This window comes from Passer montanus, unplaced genomic scaffold (assembly GCF_014805655.1).
Source record: "Passer montanus isolate IOZ18808 unplaced genomic scaffold, ASM1480565v1 scaffold20, whole genome shotgun sequence".
NCBI classification, from domain to species: domain Eukaryota; kingdom Metazoa; phylum Chordata; class Aves; order Passeriformes; family Passeridae; genus Passer; species Passer montanus.
This window is the reverse complement of record NW_024366592.1, coordinates 13,197,322-13,213,227: the sequence shown is the minus strand read 5'-3', so window position 1 is coordinate 13,213,227 and position 15,906 is coordinate 13,197,322. Positions and strand designations below refer to the sequence as shown.

Here is a 15,906-nt window from a genome sequence, read left to right as displayed (position 1 = left end):
GGTCAGCTGAGCATGCTGGGAAACCTTAGTTACCACAAAAGCCAGCCAGCTGACTGGCACAGGAAAGGGCACTTTTCAGAGCACAGGGCCTCCACAACTTCCAGAGCCCTGACAACAACAGTGCCATGTGCTAGGGCTTCAGTGGAGTTTGTGGCATTGTCCTACTGCCAGTAAATAGGGCCACTACTGTTAGCTCACTTCTCCTCACATCTAACGAGATTAGGCTCCAGTTAGCTTAGGAACATCAGTTTGTTGGAATATTAGAGTAAGGACTGCATTTGGATGGCTTAAATCCCAAGTCTCCACTGTAGCAAGTTCCCAGCCTTGATTAGCTCAAATGATCTCAAGCAAGTTTCACACCCTCTCTGGTCTCAGCACAGTAACTACACCTGAACCTGGCCTAAAAGGCCTTCTGCTCCTTGTTCAAAGATTAATTTCTTTCTGCTCACTGAAGCATCAGGGCACCCTGCATTTGTGGAGGTGAACTGAATGTACAGATTCTTCCCACCAAGTGAACCTCTGCCTCTTTGCTTTAAGTTACACTTCTCGCGAGTCACTGACCAATTCTGTCATGTTGGAGTTATTCTTAATTTTAGTAACAGTTCTTCAACTGAAAACAAGCTCCTCTTCACTCTTGCAGTGCCTGGGCTTTATCTGATTGAGATTACGGCATGCTTACAGTAAAGGAGCCTTGGCCCTGCCTTCAGGCCTGGTGTTCTCTGACAGGGTCCCAGCAGCTCTGTTGTGAAATGTGTGCGACATGAACAATGCAATCCCAGCAAACCATGAACTGTAAAGACCCAAAGTTTCAGAGGGGAATTTATTGTATGGGAGCATATCCAATACTTTTTGTCAACCATTCATGAGAATAATAAAAAATAGAAGCTTTTTAAATGACAAAAAATATGGTTACATATAATACAGATTTTCATCTTGCATTGAAGCAGAGCAGTAATAAAATGCTCACTTGTGTTTTCACAGTTTGTGTTGCTTCTCTAGGTTAAAGCATCAGCAACTCAAGTGTTCCAGTCAGAACCCCTAGTTAGCAGTTTCATGGGGTGATGGTGAGGGTGAACACTCTCAGCATTCTGACACACTTCACAAGTACCGCAGGCACACTTGATCCATTTCAGAACTACTAAAATTTTCAGAGGTACCAGCTGCAATTGAGGCATCCTTGCTGCAACTGAAAGGGTTTTGTATCAGAACATGTTTTTTAGGCCCCAGTCAGACACACATCTGTGGAACACTCAAAAATGTCCTTAAATCCAGTCTGGTTCAAAGGGCTCTGAGTTGATCCTTTGTGACCCCCTTCTCACATGCACACATGGGCACAAAGCTCTAACCAGTACTTGGTCACATGTGTAAAGTTCTTGCAAGATCACAAAGAATTTAACATTTTTCAGGACTCCACTTAGAAACCTAAAGGCATTCACTGAATGCATACATTGGTATTTACTACACACACTTACAGCCAGCCCCCAGTATTATTCCAATAATTCTTTGCTGGTATAATAGCTCATACACCAAGTTTCACTTATTTAGTTTTCTACAAATATAGAAAATAAAAAACACCTGAAGAGAGCTAGAACAGCTTTCAATCACTCACTATATTGGCATTGAAAGCTTTATTTTTGAAAACTTTAAGCAGCAATACTGAATAAATAGACAGAATGATTGTTTTGTCATCTCCATACAACTGATGGCCTTCATCCAAAACATTAAAATACTGTAGCAAATAGAACAAACATGCACATTTCAATGTTCTAAAAAAAACCCAAACCCCAAACAAACAAAACAAAAAAAAAAAAAAAAAAAAAAAGAGAGGTGTAATACAAAAGTAACACTTTGACACTTTTTTGATACAGTACAGACCATTAGAGACTATTTTCTGGAAAAAATATCTGAATACAGTTTTGTTATTTACATGTATCATTAAGGCCTAATTCACTCAAGTTAATGCACATCAGGAACTTATATGCTTCAAGGTAACTCAGTAAAAATCACAAGATTGATGTTTCTTTGATCATACTCATATGATCCCAGTTCACTAAAATAATGCAATACTCTCCACACTAAAAACAAGGCAACTGCTGCCCCAAGAGGAGATGTTTATTTCACTAAAGGATCCTTTTCCCTCTTACCTCACATGTTTGCATATTGTTAATGCTAGCAGTGGTAGTTCTATTCTTCAAGAACTTCCTCCAAACTTGCTAGGGTTTAGAAAAACAAGCAATCTCAAAACTAACATACCATTTCCAGAAGCAATTCAGGCACTTGGGAACCTAAGTCCCACTAAAAGACACTGGTAACTGACTTTTTAAAGTAGGATTTGGTTTCTCCCTTGCTCAGGCATTCAAACTGTTCACCTTAGCTTTAACCTACTGGCTTTTCAGATGATCACCCCCCTCTTTTCCCCTAACAACACAGCATCTCCATCCTCATGAATGAGAGAGGTAACAGTTAATTTCCATTAGTAATAAATAACAGGAGTTCTCCATATAAATTCCCTGTGTATTCCTTGTGTATTCATCTATTTAATGCAAGCAAAAAAACCCCATTTTTATCATGCTGCCCAGTAAATAATATGGCACTTGTTAAAATTAGTATGTGTAGCTTCCTTTCTGCTAATGCCCTAGGAGGTTGGAACACTTCTGAAAATTGACTTTTTGTACAGTTGTAAAGAAAGAGTGAGTTTCTGCAGTTGATCTGAAGCAAAACTCTAAACGCCATAGTGTGAGGGATTTTTCTAACTCTTACACATAGGTCAATTCACATTTAATGCAAGAGCATGCCGTTTCTTTTTGGTTTATTTACAGAGAGGGTGAAAATGTTATGGAACTTCAGCCTGAGTGAAATTCAATAAGCAAGAGGAGTATGGTGGGGGCAGGGGAATTTGTCAGTGTCTCACAACTGGCAGGTCTGGACATCAAAGCCTCTCCTTGGCCATAGGAGTGGCTGAAGCTGCAAACGTTTTTTCAGATCACCTTGACATATGCCAAAGGAGGGGCCACTCAGGGGTGCTGAAGTGGTCACTCCTGAGCCAGCTCCAGGCCGGCTTCTGTGTCCAACAGCTGCTGCAGTCACCAGGTGCTAGTTTTTAACTCAAATGGCAAATTCCTCCCTTGATTCTGTGACAAATCTGTAATTCAAGACCTCCAAAGTTGTTCTTACTCTCCCTTTAATCCTTTTCCTCCTCCCCTTGTCTTGCAGAATAACCTGGCAGAGAAAGAGAGCAGGTTTTATGATACAAGAGCCCAGTTCAGCTCAAACTGACATCTGTGGAAGATGGACCAGTCACAGAATATGACAAAATCATTAGCTGGGGTAAATATGCTGATCTGCCTTAAAAATACTTCATCTCAGGACAAGACTCCCCCCCCACCCCATGCAGCATAATTTGGGCCAGACTTTGCAAGGTGCTGAGTGCCTCAATTCTCTAACATCAAGAGGTGCTGAAAATGCAAGATATCCACTGGAGAGGGCCATTTCATTTCTGTAAATTGAACCCAGACTGTAAGGCATATATGCTTAAGTACCTTGGACAGATATTGTCCCCAAACTATGTATATTTTACACTATATATATATATATACACACACCAATTTTTTTTTTTAATTACAAATTTATGGGCACAGTAAACATGAGCACAGAATTGTTATAAACTAACAGTGAAATGGGTGAGCACTATTCGTCCGGTAGGAATATCTCATTTTCCAGTTTGCTCACAAAGGAAGATTAAAAAAAAAAAAAAAAAGACCTGATAAGTCAAACTGTAAAAATTCAGAGTCCATTTGGAAAGGTTGTTTATATATTTACAGCCTTATCTGTTACAGCAGTATTTTTAGAATATATGATGCCATTAATAAGTGGAAAGGGAAAAAAATGCATTAAACACTCAAGAATCCTTCATTTTCTGCTATATCTTTTAAAATTTCAATTTGTCAGAAAGCTCCTTTTTTAGAAAAGGAGACTTAAATTAAAATTTATCTGCACATCAGTGAATCAATACAAGAGGCTGCTGGGAGTTAAGTATTTTTGTACGGCTAAAAGCTTGGAGTTTCCTAGCAGTGGTAAAATCCTGACCCTGCCAAGGAGGGCATCAGGAGTCCAAGTCTTCAGCACTGCAGTGAGGGCACAGTGTCCCCGTCTTGTGCCCAGGGGATCTCCAAGCGGATGATGCTGTGAGTTGCTGTTAGAACCAGAAATCCGAACCAGGGAAGGCCCATCCCTTCCCTAACTCATCCATGAGGCCAGCCCCCAACATTTACAGTATGTCCCACTGATGCCAGTCCCTTTCTCCACAAACCCTGCAGCAATCTCACTTCAAGGCCTGCAACCAATGAGCTATTTGGGAGCAGCTACTTTGTGCAGAAAACCCTTGTTGTCTAATTTTTAATTAGCTTTGATTGCATTAGTGCAACATGAAGATGTGATAATGTTCTTTTTTCATATGTTTTGCAGAAAAATGACCACCAAATGTGTGAATTTTCTGCTTGGAAGCTATATATTACCTACTACTTCTCTAAGTAACTGTCTTTCAAAGGGACCAAATGTCTCCACCAGGGAGCTGAATGAAATCCTGGCTTCACTCCTGTCAATAAGAACTCTGCTATTGACTTCTTGGGATTCTGCCAGGTTTATTCCCTTCACAAAACTTGAGAGGATTCTGGAAGGTTGGAAGTGGATACTCATTTGTGTTGTGTCTTTCTTCCCCTCCAACAGCAAGATTTGTAACGAAACAAGAACACTGTAATGGCTAGTGGAAAAAATGAAGTACAAAATCACACACAGTGAAAGCCTCCTACTCTCTTTTGGTAAGATATATGAAGACAACTTCTTATATTGTTCTTTTCTCAAAAGGCATATACAATGTGGCAAAATATTTCAAATATACATTCTATATAATAAAATATCATCTAACTAGTGCATCCTCAATCATATGCTGGAAATATTTTTACCAAGCCAAGATTTAAAATCCATAAATCTTTTGAACACTAGGTGCTTCATTCAAGGCAAGACACAACAGCAAGTAAACCCCACAAGCTCTCTTTTCAAGCCATAAAAGGTAGCAATGGATGGAACATGACATATGATGACCCATAACAGAAATGAACACTTAGTGGTGAGAAACCACTGCAATGGTTCAGCACCCCTCAGAACTCTGCATTGCAGGTTGCTCTACTTCATCAGATGGGGGATGTTGGTACACACAAATTAAAGTCACCTCATCAGACTGACACACAGTCATACATAATAATTCACAAGTTAAAAATAAAAATATAAAAGATCAACATTCACAGGTGCATTGATTAAAGGGAATAAATTAAACCTCAGGTAAGTTGCATACACAGTTTCCTTTACCCTCAGTCTTCCATTTATGACTATACAAGGAACAATACTTTCCCAAATACTTCTGAAGTGGCAAAAACAATGAAGGTTTTTGCACTCAAGCTGTGTTGACAGCAAGGTCATCCTTGCCAGTCATGAATCGAGACAGTTCCTGTCTCTTTAGCATCAGTGCACAGCGTATGGCTCCAAGTAGTGTTGGAGGAAGAATAAAAAATAATACGGTGGAGTAACAAAAAACCAAAACAAGACAAACTTCTTCCATTTATCATTGGCTGAATAAAATAAAGTGTATCTTGTCCAGAGTACCTTGCTAGGTCCTCTCTAGAAGAGGTACATACTGTCATACATAAATGCCCTCTGGGTTAAAACCAGATGACAAGGGGTTCTGTAGGATCCGAAGGTTACTGGGGAGTTGCCTCGATGAGCCAGGGCGCTTCAGTGACCCAGACTGAAAGGCTGGCTCTGCATGAGAAAAAGGGCAATTAGAAAAGTCATTCAGCAGGGGTGCACCTCTCCTCCTCCTGCTTAATGCAATACAGAAAAACTAATTCCACATGTAACAAACTACTGAAGTGCTTGGCTAGGAAGTGAGGAGATCTAAGGTGCACACTTCCTACTCACTTCATAACAGAACGAAGCCCACACAGAAGAATTACCCTCCCACGAGAAACATGTACACAGACACACACACACTGATATGCTAATGTGCAGAAAGAGTTTGAACGTGTAACATGACTCAAAACTTCACCTTCCTTCCCACTTAAAAGTCCCTACAAGTGCTGCATTTGAAGGCCTGGTTGTCTTTTCTTCTCTCCCCACCCCCTTGCCCTCACAGTGCCTTTTGGTTATAAAGTTTTCTGAGCAGAGGGACAGAAAAGCACAGGAGAATGCTGAGACAAAGAGGCCTTTGGAAGGAGAGTGCTGGAAAAAGCACATGACTATGCTGGTGCTGCAGCTCTGACACGCATTCAAAACGCTCCCGTGGTTCTGCCTAGGAAATTCTGAATCCAGATGTAGGCACATGCAGGCTGTGCTGACCTCACTGGGGGCAAAGTCAATTCGCACTCGTCATAATAGCCATCTGTGCAGGACTTCTGCACGGCTGGCAGCCCAGCTGGATTGGCTCCTATTCCCATGCAGCTGCTGTCTGGGGTTTCTTGGGATCCAGACACATTCCTTTTTCTGCTTTGACAACACCCCCACCAAAAGAGGAAGAACCCAGACGAATGTCAGATGTACAATCACGTTCCATGCTGGCAACCAGCCATGGTGGCCACTCTTGAAAGTTGCAGCCTTAATGCAATGCATTGCTGATGGGACAAACGCATGCCCGGGCACAGTGGGAGAGAAGTTCTCCACATACTGCTCTTTATTTAAAGCCTGCTAAACCCCTGGAATGAAAAGAAGTACAATGCGCTCTCTCGCTCTTATAGTGTTTTGCTAATGTCTTCACTAAAGGAGTATTCACTTCATGTAGGACTGCCAGCATTAACATTAATACTGGCAATAAAGGCACTGCCCGCCCCTTCTCCCTCCTTCCCTCTCTCCCAAAGCATTCCGAGGGCTGCACCTCTCTCAAGCTCCACATGTGGGGCCTCCACCTCCACGGGGTCTGCCGGCAGCACCGTCACCTTGGTTCCTGTTTGCTGGATGAACTGCTGCAGGTTCACCTGGCGCAGCTCCTTGGTCAGTTGCTCCAGTTCTTGTTCCCTGTCCTGCCAGGAAACAGAAAACATCTGCTGAGCAAATAAAGCAGCATTTCATGACCATAGGTACAGCTGGGCAACTAATGCTTCTCTTCTTGATGAGAAAGCCTTCAATTTTTAAAGCTCAAAAGCAAATTGATTAGTTGAAAGGTATTTTCATCTTTTAATTTAAAAAGCCAGTCAACACTTGCTAGCACTTACAGAATCTATTAGGTTGGAAAAGACCTCTAAGGTCATTAAGTCCAACCCACGAGCCTAAATTGGCTTTTTCTTAATGTATTTTATTTTTATATTCTTCTTGGATGACTAGCAGATGTTTCTCATAGCACCTGAGAAATATTTTGGCACATCAGCAAACAAAGGTAATAGTGTGAATGCTGAAAAAATAATCAACTGAGCAGCAGTCTGGCACCAAGTCTTACTTCTTCCTGAAGCGTCCAGCATGGCTTGGACAGCTCATTTAATTATTCTGATCTTAAATGGAGTAAAAATATTTTTTCTTCTTGTTCTTTGCATTTTCTATTTTAACTTTTTTGGCCAGAATCTTCTCACTCTGCAAGGGTTCTGTGTAACGAAGCCCAAGCCTGGCTGGTTCCCCACTCCTTCAAAGCACAGATGATCATTTAGGATCTTTTTCTGTACTTCTGTCATGCAAAAGTTACAGCTCTGATACATTATAACAGTCTTGGACTATTATTATTCCCACACACAGAGGTTGAGCTGCTTTAATCTTTAACTTCAGGTATGCAATAAAATATTTGTCTGTTTCCTCCCTCTCAAAGCTCCATAAGGCAAAGCTCAGTTTATTTTCTTGTGGACTTCCAGATTTGTGCACCTTTAGGTTTAGAACAAGACTGGAAGATCTGAATTGAATGGGAGCTTTCCCAAGAAAACAGACTATGAAAAGAACCAAGCCAGAAATATTTTGAACTCCAGCATAGCCTCAGTGAATGTGACTGAGGATAGATAAAACACATAAAGAGGACTTGAAGCTTTCTATCAGTGCAAATCTTTATGTGTAGTATGTCTGGAAATTTAGCATAGACAATCATGGCCAAACTGCTTACAGTTTTCACCCATGAAAAGATTAATTCCCTTCCTCTCCCCCCCACCCCCTCAGGAAAACCAGCTCATACTGACATGGTTCTAAGGCAGAAGTAAGGAAACTAAATCCCTTTACATATTCACAGTGGAATCACCTTACTGCTGCTGCAATACTGACTGTGAATATACTAACCGTGAATTCTGGGAATCAGCATGAACCACAACTCCAACTGATGTGTGGTGCCTTAGGACTACCTTACGTGGCACATTATCCCAGGAGCTCCAATATTTCCTCCACCTCATCCAGCTAGCAGTGGAGTTCCTTTATTCTTTCATGCTCTATCAAGTTCCAGGTGATATCATTAACTTTAACAAGGAAACAGGGACTGGATTCTCTTTTGACACATGTGCCCCAAATGCCTGAGGCATGGAGAAAATAAAATCCTGAACACCAGCCAGTCAGCCAGGAAAAGAGGGATGCTGTTCTAAAACCAAAGCCCTGTAACATTGCAGGTGCTTTAGCTCTGTATCTTTCCAAGTGCTGCTTTTGGACTGTTCTTTGTAATTCATCTCTTTTGGTGGCAGACAAACCTAGCAAAGAGCAGAAGTTTATCCTCAGAAAAGGCTATGATGGTGCAAATTACTGCTTTTCTTCTTAGACAGTTTAAATGAGCAAATTAAACACAGGTGAAATAAAAACTGTCTGCTCTCCAAAAAACACCCACAAGCTGAAATGTGACTTGAAAATGAAAGCAACACATTTTGCCTTTTACCCTGATTCACTTTGGAAACTTATTTTGTGTTGTCTTTCATAGGCTTCAGATTTGTGTAAGAGAAATTAGTCACAGTCTTTGACTCTCTCTAGCTATGGATGAAATTACAGTCTTACCTGTAATCGCTTGGTAGCTTGGCCCAAAGACCTTTCTACTGCTTTAATGCCATTTTCCAATCTCAGACTCTGCTGGCCTTGAACATCAATTTCTCCCTTCACCTTCTCAATCTTTTCCTTGACCTCCTCTTCATTCACCTGGGACTCTTGAACTTCTCGCTGCAGCTTCTCTGCTTCAAGGCCACTCTCCATATTGTGGATCTGAGACACATAGTCCTTAAGCTTACTCTCACACTCCAGGATCCTCTGCCTCATCTCCTGCAGCTGCTCCATCAGCTGCTTTTCATTCTCTTGTTCAATCTGCAGCTCGTTTTCCCAGAACTCTTCCTCCTCAATCTCCACTTCATTCCGTTTAATCTTCTGCTCCAGTTTGAGGATTTCTTCTTCCAGGCTGGCATTATACTTTTGCTCCCAGTAGCGGATCTCTGCTTCATTGGACTCCAGCTGCTTCTCGATGCACTGAAGCTTCTCCGTCTGGAGGTGGATCAGTTTCTTCAACTCATCCGCTGTTGTTTTACAGTTGTTGAGCACCTTTTGCTTGAACTCTGATTCCTTGCTCTTCCCGAAGATGTCCATTAGCCCCTTGGCGCCACCGGTGAAGGTGAGGGATTTCCTTTTCGGCTCCCTCCTCTTCATGGCCTTGTCCCCAGGCTGCCTCAGCTTGGCCAGGGGCGGCAAGCTCTGCCGGTACAGAGTCCTCTCGGGGATCCGCGCCACGCTGTCCGACGTGGGCCGCTCGCTCAGGGAGGGCCCGGTGCGCCGCAGGATCAGCTGCACGTCGCTGGCGTACTGTCCCCACTTGTTGAGGGACACGATGGGATTCTCGTGCGGCGCCAGGTGCCGCTCCGTGTCCCGCCACTTCTCGATCAGCGTGTAGCGCCCGGTGCGCCCTGCAAGGGAGCACAGCGTCAGCATGGCCGCGGGGGGGCGCCACCGCTCCGCCCGTGAGGGACGGCACCGGGACAGGGGGACACGGCAGGACAGGACGCTCCCGTCGCCCACAGGCTGTTGCAGCACTGCCCCTGTCGCAGCACACGCTGTCCGCACATCACCGAGTTCGCCTCTAAACCCTCCCCGCGCAGGGCGGGAGCGGCAGCAGTGAAGGAGAACCGCGGAACTGCGCAATCCCGGGCTGCCGGCAGGCTGCGACAAATGGGATTCATGGAATCGCGCAGAGGTTTGGGTTGGAATGGATCTGAAGATCAGCCAGTTCCATCCCCCTGCCATGGCAGGGACATCTTCCACTATCCCAGCTTGCTCAGAGCCCCATCCATCCTGGCCTTGGACACTGCCAGTGACCCAGGGGCAGTCACAGCTTCCCTAGGCAACCTGAGCCAGGGCCTCACCACCCTCACAGGGAACAATAAAGCAAGTGACCCGGCAGTGTTGGTAACGACGACGTAAATATGAGAACCTCCAGGGCAAGAAAACAAGAACAGGAGTCCCAGATCTTTTATGCAACCACAAGGAAATATCAAATGTGGGGGCACGGTGTTTGCTGTTAAACTTTCATCAATCAGAGGCAGCTGTTAATGACTGACAGAGCCTCCGCTCCCCTGTTCATGCCCTCCAGTTCATTCAGACACTGATCCAGGCTGGGGCATAGCCTGTGATGCCCATGGCAGTGTTGCTGATGTGACAAACCTTCACTGAGGAGATCACAGGGACAAGAGCAGCAGAGGCTGCCTAAGCTGTGAACGAGCAATCGGGCTCCCTGCTCAATGTCATCATCTGTAACAGCGGCTCCCACATGCCCACTGGGATCCCAGCCTTCAGGAAGAAGCTTTCTGTAAATGCTGAGTTTTTCTAATCGCTCCATTGACAATACAACTTATGTTCATGGCTTCATTTGGGTTCTTATCAAACACAAATTCAGTTCACCAGTCTTCCTCCTCCAACACCACTTATGGGATATTTTTCTAAGCACTCGCACTACTCTGAAATACAGCATGCTCCCTCTCCAGAAGAATTTCCCCTGTCAAAGTAACCTCGCTTAAAAGCCACAACATTATTTACAAAAAGATGGGAAAGATCAACTGCTTTTATAGCATTTCATGCTAATGAATTTCTGAACAGCTCCACAATTGCAGTTAACCTTAAAAGCCTTATTAGCTACTTTAATGCATTACCTACATTCATTTTCATGAGAAATGATCATTCAAATAATTTATTTCAACACATAAAAGCCTGAAATACCTGTCATATGTGCAACTACAGAGAGGAGGAGTCATTATCAGTGGTAATGCATTTGATGTTTTCTCTTATGTTATACTACCTTCCCAATTATCACACTTTTCTCAAAAGGACAAAAATATTCTTATCTCAGGCTGGGGATCTACCCCTGACTCCAGTCACAACACTCACATGGACTCCTCACTTCAGATTTGTAGGAAACAAGCTGCACTGTGGTGCTTAACACACCATACACCCCTCTAAAATAAAACACTGCCTTCTAAAGAGCTTCCCAAGCTACTAGTACTGCATTGGAAATGTTCCTCTGTTCTCACTTTCTCACAATTAACTACCAAAGTAACGAATAAGAACAAAAACTGTCTGCAGAGGCACCACCTGGATAACAGGAGGTTTTGGCTCATGGCTCATCCCAGGGGGATTGCTTTCCCAGTCAGAAACCAAAATATCCATGTTCACGTCCAAGTTAGGAGTAAGGACTGAAATATTTGGCTGATGGAAGTCAGGAAAACAAGGCAGGCAGCATGAGAACAGGAATCCACCACCCCAAATGCCATATAAATAAATAACTCTGGGTAGGGACTGGGAGAAAAAAGTGGGAAAACGCCCCAAACCTGTCAGCATACTAACATGCTTGGCTAACACCCTCAGAAAGAGATTTAAGACTTTTTCTAATAAAGTTCTTCAAAATCAAGTTTATAAAGGTATATGGTGTAAAGTGAGAGATTTTTGCTAACTCACAATATCGCTAATTGATCCATGAAGATGTATAATTTGTAGTAGGCATGGGTGTTGTTATAGGAAAATAAACCTAGTGCTGTTTGCCATAGCATACGGACAATAAATCCTGGAGAAGAATAATTTAGTAAAAACATACCCCAGGACAAAGACTGCACTGCACTGCTCTGTTTTGTTAATCTTAGAAATTTTGAGCTTGTAATCATGGTTGTGCTACTAATGTTCATGTCAGGTCAGAAACAATCAGGTTTAACGTCCTGAAATTGCAAACTAGAGTAGGTACCACTAGGGGAGCGAGGAGAGTGCAGTTTCTATTCACTCTGCTATTAAATTCATTACTTAAAAGAAATGTAACAGAAGACACAAAAGAAAAGGAAAATAAATAAGAGGGGGGGAGGAGGATAAAACTCTTAACAACCTTGACCAAAAGTGAATTAAAGAATTAAGCACAGACTTGCCAAGAACTATTTTCATCTTAGCTTAGGGTTCCAAATCAACACACAGCCCTAAATAATGAACTTGGCACTCAAGATCCACATAAAAGAAAGTGTTTTGTAGAGGTAATACTTGCACAGTTCAGCAACCAGACCTGCAGCTCAGGACTGTTCTAAAACAAAGCTGTTCTCTTCCAAGATCATTACCCAGGTCTAGTGCTCAGCCTGTGCATGACGCAGATTAACAATACCCAGACAACCACAACTGTGATGTTTGCCTGCATTAGAGGGGATTAATTCACAAATGAAAGGGTGAATGAATTAATTCAGAACTAATGACAGAGTATTTCAGAACACAGGCGTCCCTGTAGCAAACTGCTGGTTTTGATGTGCAGCCACCACTGACAAGGAGAAAGCAGCTTGCCTGGGTTGTTGATGAGGAACAGTTCAACACCTGCATGCTGATTCTTGCCCTGTGTGTTTGTCCACAAGCTTCTGGACACAAAAAGCACCTGGCAGAACTCAGTCCAGCCTCATTCATGCAACCTTATTATTTTAAAAATTAAGTTGGAGTTGCATTCAGGTAATGGCCATGTATCAGCAATGCACAGCATTCATCAAATTACAGTGTGTTTCTCTAGCTGAATATTATATTGAATCACACCCAGAACTTGGCAATGTCTCCATGGAAGGTTCAGTGACCAGTTCAGCAGTGAATCCCCCTAAAATTTCTGAAATAAAATTTTGCTTTAACTGCAACTAGAACATATTAGACTTATTTTTTTAAAATACTACTATCAAAACCTTGTATTGATGGGAATGGTAGAGAAAACCATTCAGGCCCTAAAATAGCACAAGTAGTGCTGTGTTCTGTAGTTTCCTCTTCAGAAAAGAGGAAATCAAGGGCTGGAAAAAGAACAGAACCTCTGCACCCCATTTCAGGTCCAGCTACAGGGAGCTGCTGGAGCCAGACCAGAGCAGGGACACCAAGGGGATCAGAGGGATGAAGCAGCTCTGCTATGAGGAAAGGCTGAGGGAAGTGGGAGTGTTCAGCCTGGGTAGGAGAAGGCTTTGGGATGACTCATTGTGGCCTTGCCATGCCTGAAGGGAGCCCACAGGAAAGATGGAGAGAGATGCTTGACAAGGGACAGGACAAGGGGCAATGGCTTCACACTGACAGAGAAGGTTTAGATTGGGTATATGTAATAAATTGTTCCCTGTCAGGGTGGTGAGGCCCTGGCACAGGTTGCCCAGAGAATCTGTGACTGCCCCTGGCAGTGTCCAAGTCCAGACAGGGTTCTGAGCAAACTGGGATAGTGGAAGGTGTCCCTGCTCATGGCAGGGAGCTGGGATGGGATGATCTTTAGGGTCCCTTCCAACCCAGGCCATTCTGTGATTACTACATGGTCCCCAGAATGGGGACCCTACATGTGCCATATGACACTGCCATCTTAAAGCAATTCCCAAGAACTTGGATCTGTTTTGCAGACAGCAAATGACAAACAATAACAGGAGACATATTTACATCCCTAAAATACACTGCATCTGCATTAATGGCAGTGTCAAGGTTAATAGGTTAAGTTTCTACCTACAGCTCTCTAAGCACACAAACTTATGACAGGTTCTATTAATACAGGCACACCTTCAAAAGAATAATTTATTTCAAAATTGAGAAAGACATCAAGAAAGGAAATATACAGAATCCAGAATGCTCTGACACCCTGCAAATAGTGGTCATGAGTGGTTTGAATCTGGATTTCCTATGACATTGAATGGTAAACTGCACTCAGTGTCCTAGATCTGGCTCTGCTCCACAGCCACATGCCCAGCCACTGTAGTCTTAGCTTGGGATTGATATAATTTTCTAATTTAAACACAGATTCTATCATAATGAACAGTGATTAAACTAATGAAATATAGGTACAAGGTAATGAACATTTTTTAGACTCGAGAGGCAGATTTTTAAATTTTACTCCATGAAGGTAGTAGGACAACATTACTCACTTCAAGCTCCTCTATATGCTTTAATATTTGCAGCTGACACAGTAGACAGAGCAACCATTTCTGCTGCCAAAAGCGAAAATGAAACTCCAAAGGAAAGCAGCAGTAGCAACAGTCTTGGCAGGACTGTAACCTGCGAGGTCATCAATTCCCTTTTTCAGGACAGAAATTATTCATTCCATTAATCCCACACAGAAGTCCATCATCCTCTACAAGCAAAGCCTTTCAGGCACTACATTTATTTTGCAGGTAGTATGGTACACCACGGAAAAAAACCCCAAAAACCTGTGTATTATCTTTCCCATCAGGCTACAAATGTTTATGCCAAGCACCAAGCAAGATCCATCTTTCCATTAAGTGTCTCCCATGCTTCAGAGCCAGAACCTACAGCAGTGAGTCAGTGCAAGCAGGTGACTCATTGCCCTGGTCTCACATAATTTCTGGGAAAAGTGGTGGGATGAGCAGTCTTAAACATGAGGGTACCTGTCCTTCCCTAGAATAGGGGTTGAGGTTGGCAGGAGCAGGTCTTTGTCACCAGAGGTCATAGAATCATTTAGGCTAGAAAAGCCTGCCAAGATCATTAAGCCCAAGCTGTGCCCGATGCCCACCTTGCCACCCAGTGCAGAGCACCAAGTACCACATCCAGTCATTCCCTAGACACCTCCAGGGATGGGGACTTCCTGAGCAGTCCTTTCCAATGCTTAACAACCCTTTCCATGAAGAAATTCCTGCTGATGTCCAACCTGAACCTTACCTGGCACAGCTTGAGGCCATTCCCTCTTGTCCTGTCTGTTGTTCCCTGGGAGCAGAATCCAACCTCCCCAGGCTCCCCTCTCCTGTCAGGGACCTGTGCAGAGCCAGGTCCCCCCTGAACCTCCTTTTCTCCAGGCTGAGCCCCCCCCAGCTCCTTCAGCCACTCCTCACAGGACTTGCTCCCAAACCCTTCAATGCAGTCTTGCTTCCAGTTTTAACTCTTTCCCTGAGACCACCAGGATGCACTCAGTGCCAGGGAACTTCCCTGACAGACACATTCCTTAGCTCCCATTTTCCCCAGGGATGCCATCACCTCTGCTGCACAGCAGCTGTGCCAAGAGTCTGCCCTGCAAAGTAGCACTCTGAACAGTCTTGGGGGGGGGAGGGGGGGTGGGAAGGGTAAAAAAGAAAATGGTCACCTAAGACATAAGTTTTAAGAGAGCCACACTAAAAGAGAAGTTGCACTAGACTCAGTCTTGAGCTGAATCTGAATGAGCACCCCAGACTTATCACAGTGCATAATAAGAATAAAGACACTGTCACCTGCCTGCACACCGGTCTCCATGGAGGTAAAACCAGACCTGCCAACAGCTGGCCCAAGCCAAATCCAGACCGCCCAGAGCACTGAAAAATGCACATGGATACACCTTTCTGACCCACTTGGTTTCCCAGAGACAGCCTTCCAGCCCTAGGCTGTCTTCCTTAACAAGGCTATGCAAAGAAAAAGTAATTGCATGTGGGTAGAATCTTCTACGAACTCTTAATATGTGGAACATGTGGGTGAAAATGCTCTGCCTTA

At 43.5% G+C, this 15,906-nt stretch overlaps 1 protein-coding gene across 5 annotated transcripts in view; it reads right to left on the bottom strand.

Moving 5' to 3' along the window:
* Positions 1-4,794: 4,794 nt before the first annotated feature.
* The window catches only part of RASSF8 (Ras association domain family member 8), a 71,715-nt gene continuing 60,603 nt past the window's right edge, over positions 4,795-15,906 (bottom strand). For all 5 annotated transcript variants that reach the window (XM_039708050.1, XM_039708051.1, XM_039708053.1 and 2 more), the window contains 3 exons: positions 8,992-9,881; positions 6,923-7,067; positions 4,795-5,814 (listed from right to left, as the gene is read on the bottom strand). In XM_039708050.1, the coding sequence (XP_039563984.1) occupies positions 5,693-5,814; positions 6,923-7,067; positions 8,992-9,881 (1,157 nt within the window). In that variant the 3' untranslated portion in view covers positions 4,795-5,692. The remainder of the gene's footprint in view (positions 5,815-6,922; positions 7,068-8,991; positions 9,882-15,906) is intronic.